Below are 24,184 nucleotides of genomic sequence, written 5' to 3' on the forward strand. Positions count from 1 at the left end.
TCCCCTGTCCCTGGGATTCTCCAGGCAAGAACACTGGAGTGGATTGCCATTTCCTTCTCCAATGCATGAAAGTGAAAAGTGAAAGTGAAGTCGCTGAGTCGTGTCGGACTCTTAGTGACCCCATGGACTTCAGCCCACCAGGCTCCTCCGTCCATGGGATTTTCCAGGCAAGAGTACTGGAGTATGATCATAGACAAAAACAAGACCACTTTGTATTTGTCTTTGGTCACAGATACAAACCAGAACATTGCCCAAGCCACAAAATATCATGTATTCCCATCTTCCTTGCCTATTATAGCTCTAGCCTCAATCTAGTCTTTTCTCTTTCTGCCATAAAATTTATTAAGGTACTCAATCATAGGATTACCCTCACTTTCTGACAATATTCAAATCTAAGGCAAAGTCCTGTTTTCTTAAACTATCCCCCAAAACACACAGCACCAGCCCCAAACCTACGTGTCCTTTCTAATAGGCTACACTGAGGTACCCTACTATTCCGCCTGGTGTGTACTTTCCCTTGCTGCAATGAGTAGTAAACTCAACTCATTCAACCATACATGTGTTCCTACTGGTTTTTGGCTAGAGATTACTGAAAAGTCTCAGAAGTTATTTCCATAAGAAGATTAAATGAATAGACTACCAAATGTGTTTTAACATGCTGAGAGGAAATTTACACACTAACAGGACAGTTTGGGGTTGAACTAATGATAAGTACACAGAAAACTACAAATAAAAACACAAGGTGTATAAATATTGGGGAATACAATTTTGTAAGTAATTATCTAATGTGACTCACGTGTGAATAACATTTACTCATAATAATGCAAATATGAAACATCAAAATTGTTAAAATTATAGCATAAACCTATTTAGTATATGGAGGGGCAAGAAATAGGTATGTTCAATGGACAGGGTGTAAAATAAGCTTAATCCTCATCGTTTATAATGAGAAGAAAAATAATCAGGTCTAAAACTGAAAAATAAAGGAGTAGCATTATTCACATATTACTTAAATGATGAAGATGGATCATAAGAATTAGCTAAAGGAAGAGGACTTAATTAAGAATAGGAAATAAATGGTGTATGTGCTGTCATCTACCTTTCTATACCTGAGGCAGACATCACTAATCAACTCCAGAGCTGAGAAGTCAGTGCTGAGTCTCAGAATCCTTTGCAAAATGTTCACTACAGGGGGCTACCACCAGCTGAAGAGAATTGGCACTTGCCTTCCTTGGACCATATGATCTTTACAATTCCTCTCAGTTCTTTCATCCCATGATTATATAAAATAAAGAACATTGAATGTCTTGAGCAGGTGACACATGAAAGTATCATTTAAGATTTTTTTCAATTTTATTTTTTTCATTTAAGAATATTAGTAGCAAAATGGAGAGTAGATTGAACCTGGAAAAAATAGAACAAAGGGAGAATAGCTGGTGGCAGTGGCAGTCATTCAGATGATGCAGAGTGGATACTGAAAGGCTTTCCTGAGGGTTATCAGTAGGGCCTGAACGTGCCATCCTCACCATTGGAATGAAATAGCCATATTCAAAGTCTTATTCTGATTATAAAATTTTCTTTAGCCTTTGAAAAAGTTTATATATATACAGGAAGAAAAGCAACAGTTGTTTCTTGGTACCGTCTTCTTGGAACCACATACTTTCACATCTGCAATCACTTTATTCCTTGCAATAATCCCAGTTCAAAGGTTGAAAATGCCAAACAGCAGCAGCTGTTCAATGAATCTAGGATTTAAACCTGACTCTGCCTGACTCAAAACTGATGCTCTCCTCCATATAGTTAAGTTGTCACAATTGCCTTGAACACTGGAAGGGAGTCACTAAGAGAAATGCAGAATCACTTCTAAGAGCAGAGAGAGATGAATCTTCTATAAAACTACAAATAAAGGAAAAGAGCTGTTAGAAAAAGCAGTCTCCTGCCTGCAGCCTTTTCACCCCCACTTAGCTACAAAAGAATGGGCTTTGGCCCTAGAACTCTTCCTTATGAAGAGATAGGGAATCCACACAGCCTGTACTGGATTTATCACTTTGTGTGGGAATATCTTTCCCTGTTTCAGGCACAATGAGAACTCCTTGGTTCTGCTTAAGCCTGTGTGTCAGTGGCCCTCAGGCACACCGCCAGCTTTCAGCGTTTCAGACTCCACAAGAAGGATCAAGCTTCCTTTCACCATAGTTTAAGACAATCGTGAGCATAGGCCAGTCACCCTGAGTTGGCCATCAGGAGAGACAGCTGGCCACTGGGGACCAAAGGTCACTACTGAAGCTGATCTTCCTCTGCCTCTTCTTTGTGTAGGTAGCGTTGTTCCATCCAGTGCTTGACTGGTGTGTTCTCCTCGGTGACTCCAACACCAAGGTGCAATGGGCCCCCTCTTCAAGGTAGGTGAGTGGTGCATGGCATTCTGCTTCCTTGGGACTGATGACCTGTGTGGTACACGACTTGATGTGTACATACAGAAAATGACATAGTTACTTGGTTAGAGGATTTTGTTGTTGTCACAATCTTGAGTATGTTTTTATTTTGAAAGAAAATAACCCTACAGACATAATATTCCAACCCTTAAAACATAACAGTGAATGTCAAAGCAAAATCCCCAGAGTCACTGAGGGGACTGTGTTAGAATGTAGATATGGGGTTTTATTCCTCTTCCATACCTCAACGGAAGTCAATAGAGCTAAAAATGGGCCAAAGAACTAAATAGAGATTTCTCCAAAGAAGACATACAGATGGCTAACGAACACATGAAAAGATGCTCAACATCACTCATTATCAGAGATGGGCAAATCAAAACCACTATGAGGTACCATTTCACACCAGTCAGAATGGCTGCGATCCAAAAGTCTACAAGCAATAAATGCTGGACAGGGTGTGGAGAAAAGGGAACCCTCTTACACTGTTGGTGGGAATGCAAACGAGTACAGCCACTATGGAGAACAGTGTGGAGATTCCTTAAAAAACTGGAAATAGAACTGCCTTATGATCCAGCAATCCCACTGCTGGGCATACACACTGAGGAAACCAGAAGGGAAAGAGACACGTGTACCCCAATGTTCATCGCAGCACTGTTTATAATAGCCAGGGCATGGAAGCAACCTAGATGTCCATCAGCAGATGAATGGATAAGAAAGCTGTGGTACATATACACAATGGAATATTACTCAGCCATTAAAAAGAATACATTTGAATCAGTTCTAATGAAGTGGATGAAACTGGAGCCTATTATACAGAGTGAAATAAGCCAGAAAGAAAAACACCAATACAGTATACTAACGCATATATATGGAATTTAGAAAGATGCTAACAATAACCCTGTGTACGAGACAGCAAAAGAGACACTGATGTATAGAACAGTCTTATGGACTCTGTTGCAGAGGGAGAGGGTGGGAAGATTTGGGAGAATGGCATTGAAACATGTATAATATCATGTATGAAACGAGTTGCCAGTCCAGGTTCGATGCACGATACTGGATGCTTGGGGCTGGTGCACTGGGACAACCCAGAGGGAGGGTATGGGGAGGGAGGAGGGAGGAGGGTTCAGGATGGGGAACACATGTATACCTGTGGTGGATTCATTTTGATATTTGGCAAAACTAACACAATTTGTAAAGTTTAAAAATAAAATAAAATTAAAAAAATATCAGAAGTGTACTTTAATGTGTAGTTTGATTTCCTGAAAGTGTGATACCTTTAAGAAATTTTCTACATTTCAATTTGTCATGGTTTTCCCTAACCCTAGCAAAGTCTCTCTCCTTATGGCAGGCTGGTCTTTTTCTTTTTTTCAGATCAGATCAGTCACTCAGTCGTGTCTGACTCTTTGCGACCCCATGAATCGCAGCACGCCAGGCCTCCCTGTCCATCACCAACTCCTGGAGTTCACTGAGACTCACGTCCATCGAGTCAGTGATGCCATCCAGCCATCTCATCCTCTGTCGTCCCCTTCTCCTCCTGCCCCCAATCCCTCCCAGCATCAGAGTCTTTTCCAATGAGTCAACTCTTCGCATGAGGTGGCCAAAGTACTGGACTTTCAGCTTTAGCATCATTCCTTCCAAGGAAATCCCAGGGCTGATCTCCTTCAGAATGGACTGGTTGGATCTCCTTGCAGTCCAAGGGACTCTCAAGAGTCTTCTCCAACACCACAGTTCAAAAGCATCAATTCTTCGGCACTCAGCCTTCTTCACAGTCCAACTCTCACATCCATACCTGACCACAGGAAAAACCATAGCCTTGACTAGACGAACCTTTGTTGGCAAAGTAATGTCTCTGCTTTTGAATATGCTGTCTAGGTTGGTCATAACTTTCCTTCCAAGGAGTAAGCGTCTTTTAATTTCATGGCTGCAGTCAACATCTGTAGTGATTTTGGAGCCCAGAAAAATAAAGTCTGACACTGTTTCCCAATAAAAATCATACATATTTCATGAAACTGCATGATCAACTGTATTTCAACATACAGAAACAGAGCCCAGTGTACTTTAGTAATATAGGTAATATGGCACTTAAGGCTTTTCTTAATTAAAAGCCAAGAATCTTATTTGCATTTCTTTGAAGGAAAAGACTGTAATAAGGACAAAGTATTGGCAAAGTGATGAGCCAAACAGAGAGGAAATTCTAATTATAGACTTCAGAATTCAGTTTAAGATGTATATGTATGTCGCTTTATTTTTTTTTTTTTTACAGTTTTCACATAACTCGTTATTTATTTTGGATATATTTCATTTTAAAGTATAGTTAATTTACAGTGTTATGTTAATTTCTGCTATACAGCAAAGGAGTTCAGATATATAGAGAGACATTCTTTTTGAATATTCTTTTCCATTATGGTTATCACAGAATACTGAATATGGTTCCCTGTGCTATACAGTAGGACTTTATTGTTTATCTATTCTATATATAATAGTTTGCATCTGCTAACCCCACATTCCCACTGCATTCCTCCTCCACCTCCTCTCCCTTTTGGCAACCACAGATCTGTTCTCAATGTCTGTGATCCTATTTCATAGATAAATTCATTTGTGTCATTTTTTTGGATTCCACATAGAAGTGATATTTGCCTGTATTTTCTCCCAGTCCATTGGTTGTCTTTTCATTTTGTTTACGGTTTCCTTTGCTGTGCAAAAGCTTATATGTTTGATTGGTTTAGTCGCTAAGTCATGTCCAACTCTTGCAACCCCATGGACTATAGCCTGCGAGGCTTCTCTGTCCATGGCATTCTCCAGGCAAGAATATTGGAGTGGGTCGCCATTTCCTTCTCCAATATGTTTGATTAGGTATCCTGTTTCTACTTTTGCTTTTATTTCTATTGCCTTGGTTAACTGACATAAGAAAATATTGGTATAGTTTATGTCAGAGAATGTTTTGCCTTTGTTTTCTTCTGGCAGTTTTATGGTTTTGCATCTTATATGTAAGTCTTTAAGTCACTTTAGTTTATTTTTGTGTGTGGTGTCAGGCAGTGTTCTCTTATAACTTCATGAATTTTTATGAGGTTGTGTTCACCTTCCCCAACACAGCTTACTGAAGAGACTGTCTTTTTCCATTGTATATTCTTGCCTCCTTTGCCCAAGATGAACTGACCATAGATGTGTGGGTTTATTTCTGGGGTCTCTATTCTGTTGCATTGATCTATATGTTTCTGTACCAGTACTCTGTTATTTTGATTACTGTATCTTTATAATATTGTCTAAAGTCTGGGAGGATTATGCCTCCAGCTTTGCTCCTTCTTGGCAGGCCCGCCTTCTTCCTGCTCATGCCTAGACTTGGCAAATGCTTCAGGGAGGAAAAAGGCTACCTGTATCTGTTCATCTAGGAAGTGTTTATACCATTACAGAATTTACTTCTACAACTCTCATACGTCTTTTAAAAATATGTGATTTTTAGTTTATTAATTTTTTTCTGGTTCTTATGACAGGAACCATGGTCCACTCCAATGCTTTATGTCTTAACTGGAAGTAGAAATGGCAGAGTTACATTTTATATTCTGTTTATGTGCCCTTCTATTTTAAATTTTCTGATAAAGACAAACTTAATTCTATTTAGTATTTGTCATGTTTTAGAACCAATATTGTGACTGTTATCAGCTTATAACTGCTTTTGAGATCACCAATAGATATTTCTCTACGTGACAAGCTATCTTACTGCTCCCATTCAACTTATCTTTCTTTCCACTTTTAAGGAGAATGTTTTGTTGAGTCAGCATTAGCAACATATTTAATAGACTAACTTCACTTACTACTGGAATCACCATAGTAGATTACTAAAAGCAATGATAATTTTTGTCCTATTATTGTTTAAAGAAATCTTACTATGGTTATTTGCTTAATAAACAAGGATTGTTTTATTAATAAAAGCAACATTTACTGGTCTTAAGAGCCTTCTATTCATCACATCTAGGTTTCTACCAATTCTTAGAATAAATATTTTAACTGCTTATCACTGTAGATCTCATTGTGAGTGAAGTGGAGTACCAGAAATTCTGTGTTTATCCAAAGTTCCAACTTAACTTTCTAATGTGCAAGGTTTTGGGCTAAGATGGAATGGCTTGCAGTAAGCCAGTACTTTGAGTAAAAATAACTTGAAAAGTTGGATTAAAAAATACACTTGAAGGTGTAAGAGTTGCAAAGATCTAGAGTCTTCAAAGGTTCTAACATTATCTAGGATAAAAGAATTTATATTGGACTCTAATAAGGATGAATGATGTAATCTTAAGGGTAGCCACTGAAAGACTGAAAAGAGAGTGCAAAACTAATGCATATAAAAAATGGAGAAAATAGAAAAATTCATCTTTTTGATTAATTTGAAAGAAGAAAAGACAGAAAAAATGGTATAAAAAATAGATAAGACAGAGAAAAAGCAATAGTAATACAGCGGCCATAAGCCCAAATGTATCTGAGCATGCTAGGTCGTATCTGACTTTTTGCAACCCCAGGGACTGCATATTCAAAAGCAGAGACATTACTTTGCCAACAAAGTTTCGTCTAGTCAAGGCTATGGTTTTTCCTGTGGTCATGGATGGATGTGAGAGTTGGACTGTGAAGAAGGCTGAGCACCAAAGAGTTGATGTTTTTGAACTGTGGTGTTGGAGAAGACTCTTGAGAGTCCCTTGGACTGCAAGGAGATCCAACCAGTCCATTCTGAAGGAGATTAGCCCTGGGATTTCCTTGGAAGGAATGATGCTAAAGCTGGAAGTCCAGTACTTTGGCCACCTCATGCGAAGAGTTGACTCATTGGAAAAGACTCTGATGCTGGGAGGGATTGGGGGCAGGAGGAGAAGGGGACGACAGAGGATGAGATGGCTGGATGGCATCACCGACTCGATGCACATGAGTTTGGGTGAACTCCGGGAGTTGGTGATGGACAGGGAGGCCTGGCGTGCTGCGATTCATGGGGTCACAAAGAGTCAGACACGACTGAGCGACTGAACTGAACTGAACCATAGTTGGAAACTCCTGTTTAAGTTTCTGAGGTCATGAACCTCTATAACGTCATGGACCATGACAATCCTGAAGAGAACAGGTATGATTTTTGTACCCCCAGCTGCTTCATCTCAGAGACTGATCTCTTTTTCACCAAAGGAGGCACTGGCCGAGGCCTAGGCATAGGGACGCAGTCCTTTTTATGATTCACTGCCTTTCAGCAGTGCTTGGTCCGTGTGAAAGAGGAGGGAATCAGAGACAGTGGGACCAAAATCCCTCTATATGGGAGCATAGAGGTAGTAAGAAGGTAAGAGCTATAATGAACATTCTCTAGCTGTAGTATACCTCTGATACACACAAAATTATTCAGGAAGCTGACACTGGGTTCTGATGGGCGTTGGCTAACTGGAGGTGCAGGCTGGCTGTCTATCTGTATTCACATGATCTGGTCTTGTTTCTGACTTTTGTAGTCTCAGTAACAGCATTCTGGATCTGACTCTTTGAACTCTTTCAAACATAGTGGTTCACTTAGTTCTACCCTGAAGTGAACCCATTAGCTCTTCCAGAACTGGATGTCCTAACTGCCTCCCATGGCCAGGCTGATGCGTGATCCCAATAAGACATTTCTCTAATCTTGGGATAACAAAAAGATTGAAACATACTGTACGACTGGGCCTCTATAACAGATTTTATGCATTTTAAAGCTATCTTTTATCTGTTCTTTTCCTTTCCCTCTTTCCCTATTGACAGCAAAAACAAGTTCTTGAAATATTTTTGCTTCAAAAAGATGGTACTGAGGGAATTTCCTGGCTGTCTATGGTTAGAACTTTGTGCTCTCACTGCTGAGGGCCTGGATTCAATCCCTGGTCAGGGAACTAAGATCCCACAAGCTGCACCAGTACTTCCCAAAGGAAAAAAAGAATAAACCAAAAAAACAAAAAGATGGCACTGAGCTTGCAAACCAGACAGCAGTGTTCAGCACCCACCTCTAACAGAAGCCTCTGATGCAGTGCTTGAGTTTGATTGAGTGCATCCCAGGACACTTTCAAGAGTAGCTCCATTTTTTTTAAATTTCGAAAATCTCGTTCTTTCTCTCTCTGCTTACGAGAAAGTTCATCGTGGTAGTTATGCTTGTCAATAAGACAGTTTCGTAAATTGAGATCCAAGATCCCTCTGTTCCAGGTAAAAAGAGAATATGAAAGTGATTTGTCATCAACTGCCCTTTTTCAAGGAAGCATGGTCAGCAGATATGTACAGAACTATTTTCATGTTAGAATCAAATTTTAAGTAATGCCAAAAGCAATGTGGTTTGCAAGTTCTTGTCAGTGTCACAGTCATAAAAACCCAAATGGAAGAGCAAATTGGCAGAGACAGAAGTTCCTAGTTTCTCTGAAATTTTACTTAAAAATGGGAATTAACACTCTGCTAGAGACTCACATCATGATATTGCTCCTTTTAGGAAAAATATCATGATTACTTCAGAAATGCTGTAATCTACAGGGGAAAAAAAAATCCTTCAACTATAGCACACTCCAGTGATACAATTTTCCAGAGGTACATTAGATAAACTTAAAAAAAAATACAATAAATTGTGTCCTTAAGATTTGGTCACAAGAAATTGAGGACAATGAAGAATAAAGGATAGAAAAATACTTTGAAATGATTTAATAATATATTTTTATTAATGGTAAAATGATCTAAAATTCTATAAAAATGTTTACTAAGTGAATATAAATCTGTTTGAGATTATTTTGAATCTTAAAATAAAAATCAAAGAAATATTTAGATGACAAAACACATTAATATAACAAACCTTTCAGTTAGTGAACTTGCTTCATTCTCTCTAGTTAATTCTAATAGCTTGACCAATTGGTTATATTCTCGCTCTTTAATTTCGAGTAAGGCCCGTTTGCCTTCAACTTCCTTTATTACATCCTCCTTCTCTTCCATTACAGCATTAATTTTGGTTTCGACTTTCTTTAGGGAATCATTTAGCTCTTTGAGTTCATATTCCAAGACAAGTTTTTTCTTTTCCATTTCTCTGTGGGGATACATACGCACATATATATGTATGTACACAACACATTCACGCATACACATTTGCCTTATTTTGAGCCCTGGATGTCTTCACCTGTTTGTACTTTCTAACCAGGCAACAGAAGGTCTAGTCATAAATTCAGAAGTGAGATAAAGCCCACAGATGAGTGGGACTGAGGGGGTATCTCCACTGAGTGTCACTGAGGGTAAGCATTTGTCCAGCTTCCCTACTTTCTCCCCAGGTCCCCGGCGCTACCATCTCTTGGGATTCAACCCTCATCCTCTGAACTGACCTAAACTTCTCAGCATTGGTACTGGTGGGCCTTGGGTTTTAGAACCACTACTACTGTCTGTCTCTTCTTTCCCCTCTTCTCCAGACTTTTGTATCTCCACTTATATATCTTTTTTGGTTCCTCTAAACTTTGAGAATTTTCTCTGTGATTTCTGCCTCCAATCTACTTTAAATGTGTAGGGGCTTATGCACACAGATAGCTGACAAGTGAAGAATTACTGTTTTTTGGGTTTCAGGCATCTGGCTGGCTGACATATCTAGGCCATGAAATTCTACACAGTTCAAACAACTGATTCCACATGCAGTTCTATTAAAGTCAGTTACTCTCCATAGAGACAAGATTTATATATTAGAAAGAGAATATTGTCCTAAAATTAAGACATAAATAAGTGTTAGGAATGACAGTAATGGGCTGCACTACATTCTTTTAAAGAACTTAATGTGTACAACCTAGAGAGGGCCAAATGCAGATATTTCTAAAATTATCACAGTAATTTGATATATTCAGTGGCTAATATTCTTGTTTTAGCATGCACACATAACTTGGGGAAGTGTGGGCCGGAGGGATAGAAAATAAAAAACATTAAACCATACACTTTTTTGCGTGTTGTTTTTTCTATCTCTTTTCCAATTTGTACAGGGATGGATTGATGGTGGACCACTTCATCCTAGTAAAGAAATGGGGCCGTGTTAAATTATGTACTCTTAGATGAGAAGCAGTTAAGCAAATTAAATAGAGAGAGAAAGGAGCTACAAGGTGTAGAATTTTTATTATCTGTCCTGTACCCTGCAGTGTGCTTTAATTATTCCATTTAATTCTCATAATGACCTTTCAGATGGTCGTGGTTACCATTTGAAAGAGGAGCTAACTGACAGTAGCGAATGGTGTGGGTGCTCTGCCCAGGTTCTCTTTATGGAGATACACCCATCCCTCAGAGGTTTTGAAGGCTGGAGAAGGCAATGGCAAGCCACTCCAGTACTCTTGCCTAGAAAATCCCATGGATGGAGGAGCCTGGTGGGCTACAGTCCATGGTGTCACCACCAGTCGGTCGCAACTGGGCGACTTCACTTTCACTTTTCACTTTCACGCAATGGAGAAGGAAATGGCAACCCACTCCAGTGTTCTTGCCTGGAGAATCCCAGGGACGGCAGAGCCTGGTGGGCTGCTGTCTATGGGGTCGCACAGAGTCGGACACGACTGAAGCAACTTAGCAGCAGCAGCAGCAACAGCTTATGCTTGTTCTCTCCACAGAGCGCCATGGCTGTGCAGAGTTGCCTTGGCGGCGGGTGGGTGGGTAGGGGGATGGAAGGAAGAGGGGCACAGGCTGTGACTGATGTGGAGGTACAGCAGCCCACCCCTGACTCAGGGTGGAACACCTTCTGTGGTGCGATTCATGATCTGAGTTTCCCATGGGATCAGATTGAAACTAGGGGTCTCCTGAAATCATATTTTGGCCTGACTTCTTCCGCTCTGTCCTGTTTCCCTCACTCACCTATCGGATTCTCCTTAGAGCTTTACCTCCCTGAATATGCATCTTAATCTCTAAGGCTGAGGCTAAGAGAAGGTAAATGATTTTCCCAAAGTCACATAACTTCTAAGCAGCAAGGCCAAGATCAGAAGCTAACTTTGTCTAACACCGCTTTGCACTATGCTCTGTGGATTCACAGAAGATTCACTTATAGCCTGAAGAATGGTATGTACATACATGGCAGGGGTTGTGAAAGAGCCCCTTCCCACCTGAGGATCATGCTGGACTTTGGGTCCTGGGGTAGCACAGGGGCTTGAAGACATCCCTGCAGTGTGGTATATTTCTGGGGTCTTGCTCAGTCTTGAGCAGATCTAAATTTTGTGAGGCTAAAACTTGTACAGTTTGGGACTGTACAGTTCTTTTTAAGAGAAAGAATCACAAGTTACAAATGCTAAATTAGGTTCAGGGCCTTGGAGGCGCTTAACGCATGTGAGGGGCTGAAGCTTTAGCTTCACTGGGTTCCTTGTAAATCCATCTTGGCTCAGTGTCCATGTTCTAGGTGGCAGCTGGATATGTCTCGGCTGACTGCTTCATCTCTTAAGGAGGTCAGAGTGAATCCTAATTCTAAGCCAAGGCATCTCAGATGTGTTGCTTTAAAAAATAACTCTGGTTACTTAAATTGTTTCAAGACCTGTTGCAAAATATTTCAAAATGAAATGAATTTTAATTATTTCTTAAAACACAAATATGTTTTAGGAAAGAGTCAGGCACGACTGAGAGACTGAACTGAACTGAAAACATAAATGTGGGTCTTGTATAATGTTCACAGTGAGAGGGAAGTGAAGTGGAATCAAACAGGCAGACAAGGATAAAGTAGTAACAATATGTAAAGAGGTTAGGACATTTGGTTGCTCTTGAAGGAAGTGATTGTGTTTGTGACACTGCTTTCTAATATTGGAAAATGCTTGACGAGGTCTAGAGAGACCTTTTCTCCCAGTCAGAGCTCCAACTTAGAGTGATGCTACTGAATATTCAAAAATCTTTTGTGAATCCCCAGAGCCCAGGTTTAGTCTGATAGGATCAATCACAACTGCATAACATTTCAGTTTGTGTGTCTGGGTTTTTGTCAAACCTATGTAGTCAATGCAAAAAGTGTAATGACACCCATGCGTTTTTATGTCCTTGCAGATCAGTGTTTACATATGTGCGAGTGAAGCAGCACACCTTTAAGGTGACCTGATACTCAAGCAGTTCTTCTAGCTCCTTCTGCTCCTTTAGTAATTGCTTTTGCTTAGATGTCAAATCTTCCCGTAAATTTTTAATTTCTAATTTCTTCTGCATTACTTCCTTACGTAATTCTTCAGTGCTTTCTCTCAATAGTCTCATCTTCTTCTCCATTTCCTTTAAAAGGCATGAAAATCATCAGGTTATACAGAGTCTGAGCAAGGATCTGTTTGGCTAAAAATCAAATTAAAAATTTTACTTACCATTTTAATTATATTTGCTCTGAGCTTCATAAATGATTTCTTACAGAGTTAAATGCAACTTTTGATTTCTGACCTCTTCAATAAATGCATAGCAATTATATGTGTTAAACGTTTTACATTAGATTTGAACTCTTTTTTTTTTAATTAATGCTCTTTTCGGTCTTCCTACATTTTAAATGTTTCCTTTTTTTGAGTTAATGTTTATTTGATACCAAAAAGCATTAGTAAAAATTTCCAGCCTTTTTTTTAGTAGCTTTGTGATTTGACAAATCAGATACAAATAATGTTTGAATATCTAGGTTATGGTTAGTCTGAGTCACACATGAGAATTAAAGATTAGGGAGTTCATATTTGGAATGTCTCTAGTCCTTGACATTCCTTAATCCTCCACTCTCATTAATACTACTTCTCTAACTCATGCACAGTCTCCTCAAATGCCCTCTGCCTCAGACTCCTAACAGGGCTTTGACTGTTTCCCGTGACTGATTATCTGAGAAGTGTTTAACTTATGAGAGAGAAGCCTTCTTGTACTCAGGAGGGCCACACGTTACTAATGACTAAGGGGAAGGATCCACTTAGCCTTCTCTGGCCTTTCTGCATATGGCTCTCTTCCACTGCTGTTCTGGAGGGTAAAATTGGTGAGTGATCCTATGATCTGAAACTAAAATTCAAAATACTTTTTCCCATAGAATCTCTGTGGTGGTTAGGAATACTTATATGATAGTATATAATATATACATATATGCATATGTATACATTCTTACATTCATATATAATATGATGTATATTTATACTCATGTGTAATAGTATCTTACTCTATGTTTAACAAGTTTTTGTGCCTTGGAATTAAACCACCAACAACATACTTTTTTAATAAAACCATTCAGAAGGTGTAGTGCAGTCCCATTTACTGTGATGTGTGCTGATTCTTCCATTTACTTTCTATGATAGATTGCAAAAGAAAGGGACATAATTCCTCCTAATCTTGTTTGCACACCTCTTTGCAGTATGGCTGTGTCATATTTAGATGTAGGAGGACCTCTGCCCCTTGATTCCAGATGTGGCACTATGACTTCTTGGACCAATGTGATGTTACCAACAGTGATTTAAGCAAAGGCTCAAAACCTGCTTGTGTTGAGGTTTGCCCTTTCTTGAGACTATTTGTCTCTTTCTTGAGACCGGAAACCCTTCCATCATCATGAGACTAACCAGTGACGTGTGACCTTAGACCAACTACACCGAAATGACTGACATACAAATGAAGCCATCCTACCCCAACTGAGCCAGCTCAGGCTAGAAGAATTCACAACTGTTGAAAATGAGAAATGGCTGTTGTTTTAAACTAGTACGTTTTAGGGAAGTTTGTTAGGCATGAATTACTAAGTGATACATCTGTATAAAAATTTCTTATAGTCAGCTTGAGACATTCAGGAAGCTAAAAGAGTAATAACTATAGCAAAAATAATGTTTTTAAGTGCCAACCATAGAATCCTTTTTTCTTCTGAAAACAAAGCAGATATTGTCCAACCAAACACAACCTAAATTAGATGCCAAGTAGCTAAATCCTGTAATAGGCACACTTATGCTTACTGCAGAAGTTATACAGGTATTGCTTTCATCATCATCCATAGTTAAGACTTCTGGGTCTTTCAAATGTTTCAGGATATGGTTTCTGTGATAAACATTAATATTTATCAAAAAGGTTGTTTCAATCCAGCTGTATTTAACAAAGTCTAGATCATCTAAGACTTACTCCTGGCTTAGGTATCTTCTCAAATTCCTTTAGTATGAGGTTTTTTTCTTCCACTAAGCTGCAAAAAAAAAAAAAAAAAAATCAACTTTGACAAAGTACAAAAAAGTAAAGTATTTGCACCGTAATAATTTTCTACTTTCTCTTCTCAGGATGCACTCTCAGGTGTGTTTGTCAGCCTGGTGTCCATCCTTGGTGATGGCTTTACTGACTCCCACAGGTTCATGTAGGGGCTTCCTCTCCAGTCCTCCCTAACACTGTACACACACCCATCAAAGGAGTTCTCTCACCACATTGTAACTGCTTGGGATCACGACCTCCCCTCCAGACTCAGGTTCCTTCTAGGCAGGCTCTGGGCTTTTTATTTATATTATTTACAAGAAACTAGTACCTGTCTGGAGAAGGCAATGGCACCCCACTCCAATACTCTTGCCTGGAAAATCCCATGGACGGAGGAGCCTGGTGGGCTACAGTCCATGGGGTCGCTAAGAGTCGGACACAACTGAGCGACTTCACTTTCACTTTTCACTTTCATGCACTGGAGAAGGAAATGGCAACCCACTCTGGTGTTCTTGCCTGGAGAATCCCGGGGACGGGGGAGCTGGGTGGGCTGCCCTCAATGGGGTCGCACAGAGTCGGACACAACTGAAGTGACTTAGCAGCAGCAGCAGCAGTACCTGTCTGGATTACTGATACAGCCTTTACTGGTTCCATCTAATTAGAAGATCCCACTAGCCAGAAGGTCTAAAGAGACATGCATACCAGGTTTGTTTTTATGAAACTATATTTGCAATAAGTAAATTGAAGGTTTTTGCAATAACTGTGCGCCACACAGAATTTTATAGGTTAGTTGTGTGGACTGTAGGCTGAAGCTGAATTTCTTCAGAGTTTTGAATACTTATACCTTTCCTTTTAGAAAGAAAGAAAGAAAGTGTGCGACCTCATGGACTGTCACCTGCCAGGCTCCTCTGTCCATTGAATTCTCCAGGCAAGAATACTGGAGTGGATAGCCATTCCCTTCTCCAGGGGATCTTCCCAACCCAGTGATCAAACCTACGTCTCCCGCATTGCAGGCCAATTCTTTACCATCCGAGCCACCAGGGAAGCCCTTTCCTTATAGATCTTGTGTATTCAGTTCAGTTCAGTCACTCAGTCGCGTCTGACTCTTTGCGACCACATGGACTGCAGCACGCCAGGCCTCTCTGTCCATCCCCAACTCCCAGACTTTACTCAAACTCATGTCCATTGAGTTGGTGATGACATCCAACCATCTCATGCTCTCAACGTGTGTATATACTGCTATTTTACTTCCAAGCTGTTGATCCTGCACCTCAGCTGTGTTGCCACCAGGGGGTGATAGTGTGCTGCCATCGCTGGGTTGCAAAGCCCACCTGAGTGTCCCTGAATTTCAAAATGGTGACATGAGACTCTCCCACAAGATAAGACTTAGTCTCTTCTTTAAATGCAAAATGTTTTTTTATCTTGAGAAAATGTAAAATGGCTAATTCTTTTAAAGATTTTAAATTAATTAAATTTCAATCATACATTTTCCCCTTTTTCATTAAGAAACATTGAAACTGAGAAGTGAGGCACCTCTTCCAAAGTCACCAGTCAAGGCTAAACTGACTTTCAAACTCAGCTCTATCCACCTCCAAGGCACTGTTCAGTATCAAGCTATACCTGGAATACATTATTATTGAAATATTCCACTGTTTTTTAGAATTTAGATTGCTTTAGATTTTTGCTTTTATAAATAATAATAGGCATCTTCATGCATTGTCTTTTTTCTTGTTTTGGATTCTCATTTTTGTGGGGCATTACTGGGATAAGAAAAAGTTATAGTGTGTGTGCCTTTTGATATACATAGACTTCTAACCTTTCAAACTGACGTTAAAATCTAAAACTGACACTTTCAGCTTTCCTGACTTAGGAGTGTATCAGCATCAAAGCTCCTCAGGATTCGTTTCTTTTCTGCAGCAAGAGTCATAACTGAACCATGTCATCAAAGGATTTTGGTTTTAAGGACTTGTAGGCGAAGAAGCAATGCTGGAAGCTGTGTGTGCTGCCAAGTGCGTGAGGCATCATCCACCATCAGGAGTAGAACCAGCTTGACTGGGTGGAAGTTGTAGAAGGTCAGTTTCTTATCCAGTATAAGCAACAGCCATCTGCGAGTCCTGCTGTCCAAAGCTGGGCTGCACTGCTACGGAGGCTGTGAGCCCCCATCACTGGAAGTGTTTGAGCACACAATGAGTGGTTACTGAGAGAAGGTTTGGGTGATTCTGAGAGTATTCAGGGCTGAGAAGCTCTTTGGAGACCAACAGTTCTCAAACTCTGACAAGAATAAGAATCACATAGGAAGTATGTGAGCAACTCATGTTATCTTGGGTGGGAAGGCCTGGACAGAAAGTGGAATTGTTAGTTTTAGAGTTGGATCTGCCTTTTAAACATGGATCTAAGGTGCTTCTCTTTCAGTTATGAGGAATATATGCAGCAAAACCTGTTCTAAGCTCTTTCTGTTCTTGGTTGCCACAAGAACTTTTTTTTTTTTTTTTTTAATGTTTAGAAGGTAAAATCTGTTCCAGCTGTGAGTTTTTTCCTTACTACTAATCCTGATGATCTGCACGTCCCTCTGTCAGTCTAACTTTCTGGAATTCCAGAGGCATCACTAAAGTAATCTCTCTGTTCCTTTCTTATCAGATGTTTGGTTTTTGGTTCCAACTTTGCTATCGCTATTGGACTAAGAATGGAAAATGACTGCTATACCCCTGGGTGAGCGCCCACAGGGAATGAGCCACGGCAGAGGAAGTAGTCCCGAAGGCCGTGATCACACCGCACAGTCCTGCACACGTGCAGCACGCGTGTCCCCCACTCCACGTCCACATGCACAGCACAGCACTGGCCGTGGCTCTGTTTCCCCAGCCCACTAAGACTTGTCAGGGTATTTCAGATTTAGCATGAGAGACTCAGCTGATTTGCTGTCCAGATCTTTAGGATTTCTAGGAAGAAGAGAAGCCCCCAAAACGTAACAAAGTAAAAGCTAGAAAAACCTTGAAAAGAATACTGAATAGTCTTTTCAGGGAAAGTTTCTGGAAAAATAATGACTTCTACTTTGTTTCAAGTATGAGTTCTCAACAGTATTTATTTAATCACTTCATTATTTATTTGTATGTGTTTATTTATTGAAGTAAGTTCCGTATTCATTCCTGAACTGCATAGTTACCAAGGGATCATCAGTATTAATCCAAAGCCAAAAACTATTGCAACAGATTTAATTATTAACCAACCATGTTATTATACTTCCCTTAGCACTTATTAAGGAGTTGATATTATTTGAAACATAAGAAAATCAACTAAATTATAAAGCAAAAATCTTTTCTCTAGAATATTTAAACAATATATTGTTCTTAGTTGCTAATGATTCAGAAGTTCCTGAAGATGTTGGGGTAGAGGAGTGCTAGTTATTTGGAGTTCTGTTATTCAGGCCCAGAGTAAAATGAGGTTTTGTTGTGCTGATCTGAAAAATATCATCTGTATATTTGGATGAATAGTTGTTTTTTTTTTTTTTTTCCCTCTCTCACTGGCTTGGTTTCTTTATTTTTATGTGGGGATGGAAATATCTACTTTCTTCCCAGGGAGGAAGTGTTGAATGAATTTGTTTCCGTACCATGTAATACTAAGTATGTTAAGCCAGTGAAATACACAGCCTGTAAGTCTTTCCTAGTATTTATTTTGATATCACCATTATTTTTATGGAAATAAGTTTGTTAATTCTTGAGCTGCTAATAGTTGAGGATGCAGGGAAGTCTCTTTAAGCTAAAGTATTACATGTTAACAAATCCAAAAATAATACACACAAAACATTTCCGCAGATGTTCACTTTAAATGTTCTTGTTTACTGTAGATCACTATGTACAGTCCTCACCCCCACCCCCATCCCAAGCGACTCAATGAACAATTTGCCTGTCTATACCTAAAAGGCAAGAGTTCTGGTCATTTTTTTCCTTTCCTCTTGGCAGGAATACTTGGAAATTTTAAACAATTTAAATATCAACTGACTTATGTTCCTCTTACCCTTTCATGGAAATGTCAAGCATTCATATTTTCAATACTAATGAACAACTACCAATTGTTTTAATTTCATTATTTTCTCAACTGAAAGAGTGCTTACAGAGCACAGAAATAGCTAAGCTTTCTTTTTATAGATGTCACTGGTGAGCCTGAAACAAGTTTAGATTGAAAGACAAAGAAGAACTCAGATTACCCTCCCCCCTGAATATAATTCTCCTGATTAAGCTAATCTTCATCCCCCAGTTGAAATAATAGGCCCCAAAGAGAGGATTCAAAACCAGGGCAAGCAAAGTCCTCCAAAGGTCACTCAAATCATTCCTTTATTTCTTAGCAGGACTGAGTTCCATCACTCTGCAGGGAATCTACCTACTCTTAAAAATAGCCAGAGAAAGTTTTGCCACTTTAAACGGTAACACATTCTAGGCGAGATGGTTTGGCTTTCTCTCCAGGCACAGCACATATCACAAAACCTGGACTACAGTTGTTGTGAAATTCTATCTAACTAGCGTGATTTGCTGAACAAACTCTTTCACTGACTGGCTACTCACAGGAGGAATGTTAGAGGAGATTTTACGAATAGCATTTATCCCTTCCAGCAATACATTTCTGCTTTAGTTCACTGAATGACGTCCCTCAGATCTGGATAAGTGAATGTGTCTTCCAAAAGGATATCACTTTTTCCCTTGACCTTAAGGAACAGTCTAGTAATAGGAGAAGAGGGTTGACTATGTGGTCCCCGTCCCTGATTAGAAGAACCAAGGGAACCAGGTATGACCCTCAGCTCACATAGGCTTGTTTGGAAAGTCCTCATGGGGCACTCGCCATGCAGACACGGGATCCGGTACCACAAATGGAAAGGGGCCACCACCCGGGCTGAAGAGGCCAAGAGTGTATGCCAAGTCCTTGCCCTATGGAGTGTGTTCTTTGGTCGCAGCTCCCGATGTTTATAGTTTTCCTGACACACGGAAACCACTACAGGGATCTCCTCTTCCTAAGAGCATCTTCCTGAAACCCGAGCTTATTTTTCAGGGACTTGTTCAGGGACCGCCTGTTCTAGGGACTCAAGGAAAGAACTAGGCTTGTAATTCTCTTATCATTGCTACCTCATAATCCCTGTACCTAAAATTCCTTCTTCAGTTAGTCCACGTTTTTTCTCCTAGTTTATGTGGAAGCAGCTTTGCTTGCATCTGTCTTCAGCAAACTTGAGAGAATCGCGTACTTACCTATTCAGTCTGTACTGATTGTGGAACTCTCTTTCCTTCACTGCATTGTATTCATTTTGATACTTGAGAAGTTGTTCTCTCATTTTGGAAACTTCGGTGGTGAACGCCTGTGGAAAGTTATCAGCTTGCTGCAGGTGAAACTGCTGCTCTTGTATTTGCTCAGTGAAACGTTTGGCATCCTGTAGCAGCTGGACCTCTGATTCTTGTGTGCTGGATCCCAGAAAAACAGATTTGCATAATGAGCAGTGTATACCTTCAATGCCCTTGGTAGCTCCTGTGGGGGTCTGGTGAGGTGTGGAGGGAGTATGTCCATGCTGGGTTCAGGTCAATTCAGTGGCATTTCTGTGCCAAGTATTGCACTAGATCTTAAAGGCAAATGGAACTCACACCTAGCCGAGGGGAGCAGACATGAGTAGGAAGCTGGAGTACCAGCTGACAAGTGCTGCCACCCGTGTCTAGATCAAGATGGTGGGAGATGACAGAGAAAGCATTAGTTGGATGGGAATGTGATATTTGCACTTGACCTTCCAGCAGATATTTGATCATGACCTTCCAGCGGGTGAGAATAATAATACCAAGAAGAGTGGGTTCTCCCTCCAAATGCCCTAGCAACCCTGGCTTTCTTGAATTCGTGGATTCTCATGACCTGATTAAAGGAAAATCTTTTCTTCCTTAGTAATAAGAAAAAACAGTTAAATTTTCTAATGACACTTTACCAGGAAACTAGGAAGAAAAATTCTTCTATAAAATTATGTACTTAATTTACATATTTGTGATCATAACTTCAATGCCTGGCTACAGATGTGAATGTCACAGAAAAGAGCAGTTCCTACAATTCCAAGTATATTCTGTGGCTTTGGCCTTATCTTGGGAAAGGGTTAAGCATGGGGCTTGAGGCAGAATTGAATGAGCATAGAAACTGGACTTATTGGACTCTCCAGTGTCTTCAAGGAATCACTGACCTATGGTGCAAGCTAGTGTCAGATCCAGCTTTATCAGCAGATCTGACTCTTCTTTCTCAGAAATCCTCCCTCCTTGCATTTGCTGTCTCTCCAGTTCAGAAGCAAGACCCTGCCAGTTCCTGTTTTAAAGGCAGCACTGTGTGCATGCTCCCCACCAACTTTTCTCACTAGGAGAACTCTTCAGGGTTCTGTTCATTTGCAGAGATGCCCAACAACTTAATCAAGCCTGTCTCGACTGAAGTTACCAGCCCCACCCATTTTCTCAGTATTTACTACATCATTTACTCAACAGCAAAACATTTATTGGGCTATCAGATGTTTCAGGCACTGTGTTAGGTGCTAAATAGCAACAAGAGCTATAAAGATACACATGTAATTTCCATTCATGAATGCTAGAGTTATTTCTTACAATTCATTTCCTTGTATATACTGTATATATATGAAGTTACCTGATATCCTTAACATGAGTCTTCAACTACGGAATTGTAAGGTATCGTCTCGGGCCATTGAGCCCATTTGCCCTCAGAAAGTAGGCAAACACAGTGGTTGCGGCTCCAGCCAGAACACAAATGGTAATTTACACATGTGAACTTGAAATAGAGCATCAGCAGAAGAGAATTTAACAGCTCCTGTAACATGATTTCTATGGACACCTCATTCAATTTCGGTTCAGCATTTCCAGCCTTTATCTGCCCTGCTGCAGCCCCAGCACCAAGAATGAGGAGTCTGCATCTTCATGTCTTTCCTACCCACCAGGCAGTGGTGGGGAGAGAGTGGTGAGTGTTCGTTGTAATCACAAAAGAGGGAACTCTTTTGTGTTGGGGTCAGAAGGGGGTAAAATGTAGCAGAAGGGAAGTAATGGTTTTGTGACACAGCCTGGAAGAAGGAAGAAAGAGTGCCATGGCCTTGGTCCTGCGTGACTCTCACTGGAGTCCAGGGAGCTGAGCTGTGAGCCAGGCAAGGAGGCAGCCACATCAGCACCACACAGGGCTCTGTGGGGCTCTAGGTTAGAGCTATCCAGAGAGTGACAAGTGTTTCAATCTGCAAGGAGGCTCAGATAACTGTGTGGAATTTCTCGCAGTAAAGTGGTGTGAAATATGTTGAAAAGATCACCCCAGACTTTCCATCTAAATCCTCTAAGTTCCTGAGTCCTGAGAGCTGCGTGTACACGCTGGCATTTGGGATCAGTTGTGGGAAATGGAGTCCCTGTTATAGGGGTGAGGGTGAGAATTTGGTTTGGGGCTGGGGAAGAGAAGGAGACAAGCTGGAGGGTGGTTAGGAGCCAGGATGCAGCTGAGTGTGTATGAAGTGGAGCCCAGGGGAGGGTCTATAGGGATGCAGCTCTGCTCTCCTTCACTCCTTCCCCAGGCTCTCATCCTCAAAGTAGCCAAATACCTGGGCAAGCAAAGCAGTAGGAGTAATGGGTGGATATGAGCGAGGCAGAGGGGGAGGACGGAGTGTCTATCACTGTCTCTCCTTGGGTTTTAATGAAGACGTCATGCAAAGCTATGAGGCAGGAGGTGGGGAAAAGGAAGAGGGGACTTGGGAGTAGCAGGACTACAGATTTCCACTTCTTTCTTCGCTCTCCTTCCCCCTTGATTCCCGATGGCTGACTGCACATGCTTAGAAAACCTTGTTGAATTATTCCATTGTCGCCTAGTCTTCTGACCTCTGCTGTTTAGAACTGGGCTAAGGTGAGTGGCTGGAGATAGGAGGAACAGGTGAGAAGTAAAGACAGAAATCTTAGCAGACATAGACTGGAGTTGTTATAGAACCTACACCTCCTGAATGGTGAAGGTGGGGAGGAGAGGATCTTTCAGGAGTGTCCTGTAGCAGAGAATGTCAGTGCCTCACCAGAGTCACCTAGGCCCACTCTAGCGGCCACCAGTAGCATTGGTGGACAGTTGTCATATATAACAACAGCATCTGTGTGTCTCTGCCCGAGAGCTTTCTCTGGCCATTGGAACTTATGGCTTCTCAGAGGGTAAGGTAGAGGTGTCAGGGGCTCACCCACCTAGAAGCAACCCTAGATCAAGGGGAGATGGAAATTAGTGAACAGATATACCAGTGTTCTCGTGCTTTCAGTGGGAGAGTTCTGAGGCGTGTTCTGTGGTCACTCGGTGAGACTGAGCCCCGTTTGTCTGCAGTGTTAACCTGAAGATTATCACATCCCCAGCTGAATAACTTTCTTCCCCGTGTCACTTCCCCACTCCCTCATGATAATGTTCTTAAACCGCTTGAACTCAAATCTTGGTCTCAGAGTCTGTTTTGGGGAAAATGAAAAATAAGATGGGTCCCATTTCAAGTAAGAAGTAGAAGCATGAGTAAGTATGTCTCCACGTTGGTAAATAGCATACCTCATCACGGTATCATGCAGCAAGGTGTACTTGGCTTTTAACTCTGCCATCCTGGTTCCAGGAAGTTTCCCCAGAGCATGTAACTAGCAAAGAGAATACAAGGAACACAAGACCACTATTAGCCATAATCCTCTTTATGCTTTAAGCAAAGATAAAATGGATATATCATAAAATCTTTCAGCTAAACATTAGGAAACACGCAACAACGAGGCACATTAGAAAGGCGGCAGGTGTTCAGAGAAGATGGTTCTAGTTCTATTGGGCTGAGTTCCCTCTCAAGATGAATACTGTGATTTCTCCATCTGTAAACTGAGGGAAGGAATTGATTTAAATTCTTCCAGCTCTAAAAAAATCTCATGTATCTAGCTTTAGCAAACGAGGTACAGAGTATACATTACTAGGGTGGCTATTTGTAAGTTGAAAGAACTAGTAATTATTGAGCGTCTATTATGAGCAGCTGTTGTACATCAGCTGTTTCATTCTTGAAAATGTTTTGTGAATAGGGTGTTTTTTCCTTTCAAACTGAAGTTTAGAAAGCTTAAACAATGTGTTTAAAGTTACAGAAGTAATTAACACCAGTCGTTGTTGAGTCACTAAGTCATGTCCGACTCTTTTATGACCCTGTGGACTGTAGCCCGCCAGGCTCCTCTGTTCATGGAATTTCCCAGGCAGGAATACTGGAGTGGGTTGCCATTTCCTTCACCAAGGGATCTTCCTGACCCAGGGATTGAACTCATGTCTCTCGAACTGACAGGCAGATTCTTTACTGCTGAGCCACTACAAATGTCCCCAAATGTATTTATATGCCACCTTAAATATAATTCATATGTAACTTTTTAAGTGTTGTTTTTGATAGGTTGACCTAATATTTGATTTTATAAACATTTAATTAAACACATTTATTTTGGTTCTGCAGTTTTCTTTCTGTGTTTCTGAGCCAATATATAACTTATTTTGAATCACAAACATTTTCATTGGCTTCAAAAAAGGGTGCAGGCCATAGGCATTGTGCCTTTAAAGTCTAATTGGTTAAAAAAACTCACATATGGGCACTCTTAAAGGAGACAAGTAACTGGGAAAATGTTAGGAAAAGGTTAAGTGTGTGAGTGTGGGCT

The 24,184-nt window shown here is 40.5% G+C and overlaps 1 protein-coding gene across 2 annotated transcripts in view; it reads right to left on the minus strand.

The window, feature by feature from the left end:
- Nucleotides 1–24,184, minus strand: part of CCDC146 (coiled-coil domain containing 146) — a 141,502-nt gene that overhangs the window by 23,615 nt on the left and 93,703 nt on the right. For both annotated transcript variants that reach the window (XM_005205333.5, NM_001205487.3), the window contains 7 exons: nucleotides 23,070–23,152; nucleotides 19,751–19,960; nucleotides 14,463–14,520; nucleotides 12,447–12,623; nucleotides 10,348–10,421; nucleotides 9,238–9,465; nucleotides 8,411–8,597 (listed from right to left, as the gene is read on the minus strand). In XM_005205333.5, the coding sequence (XP_005205390.1) occupies nucleotides 8,411–8,597; nucleotides 9,238–9,465; nucleotides 10,348–10,421; nucleotides 12,447–12,623; nucleotides 14,463–14,520; nucleotides 19,751–19,960; nucleotides 23,070–23,152 (1,017 nt within the window). The remainder of the gene's footprint in view (nucleotides 1–8,410; nucleotides 8,598–9,237; nucleotides 9,466–10,347; nucleotides 10,422–12,446; nucleotides 12,624–14,462; nucleotides 14,521–19,750; nucleotides 19,961–23,069; nucleotides 23,153–24,184) is intronic.

The sequence above is a fragment of the Bos taurus genome, chromosome 4, assembly GCF_002263795.3.
Source record: "Bos taurus isolate L1 Dominette 01449 registration number 42190680 breed Hereford chromosome 4, ARS-UCD2.0, whole genome shotgun sequence".
NCBI classification, from domain to species: Eukaryota; Metazoa; Chordata; class Mammalia; order Artiodactyla; family Bovidae; genus Bos; species Bos taurus.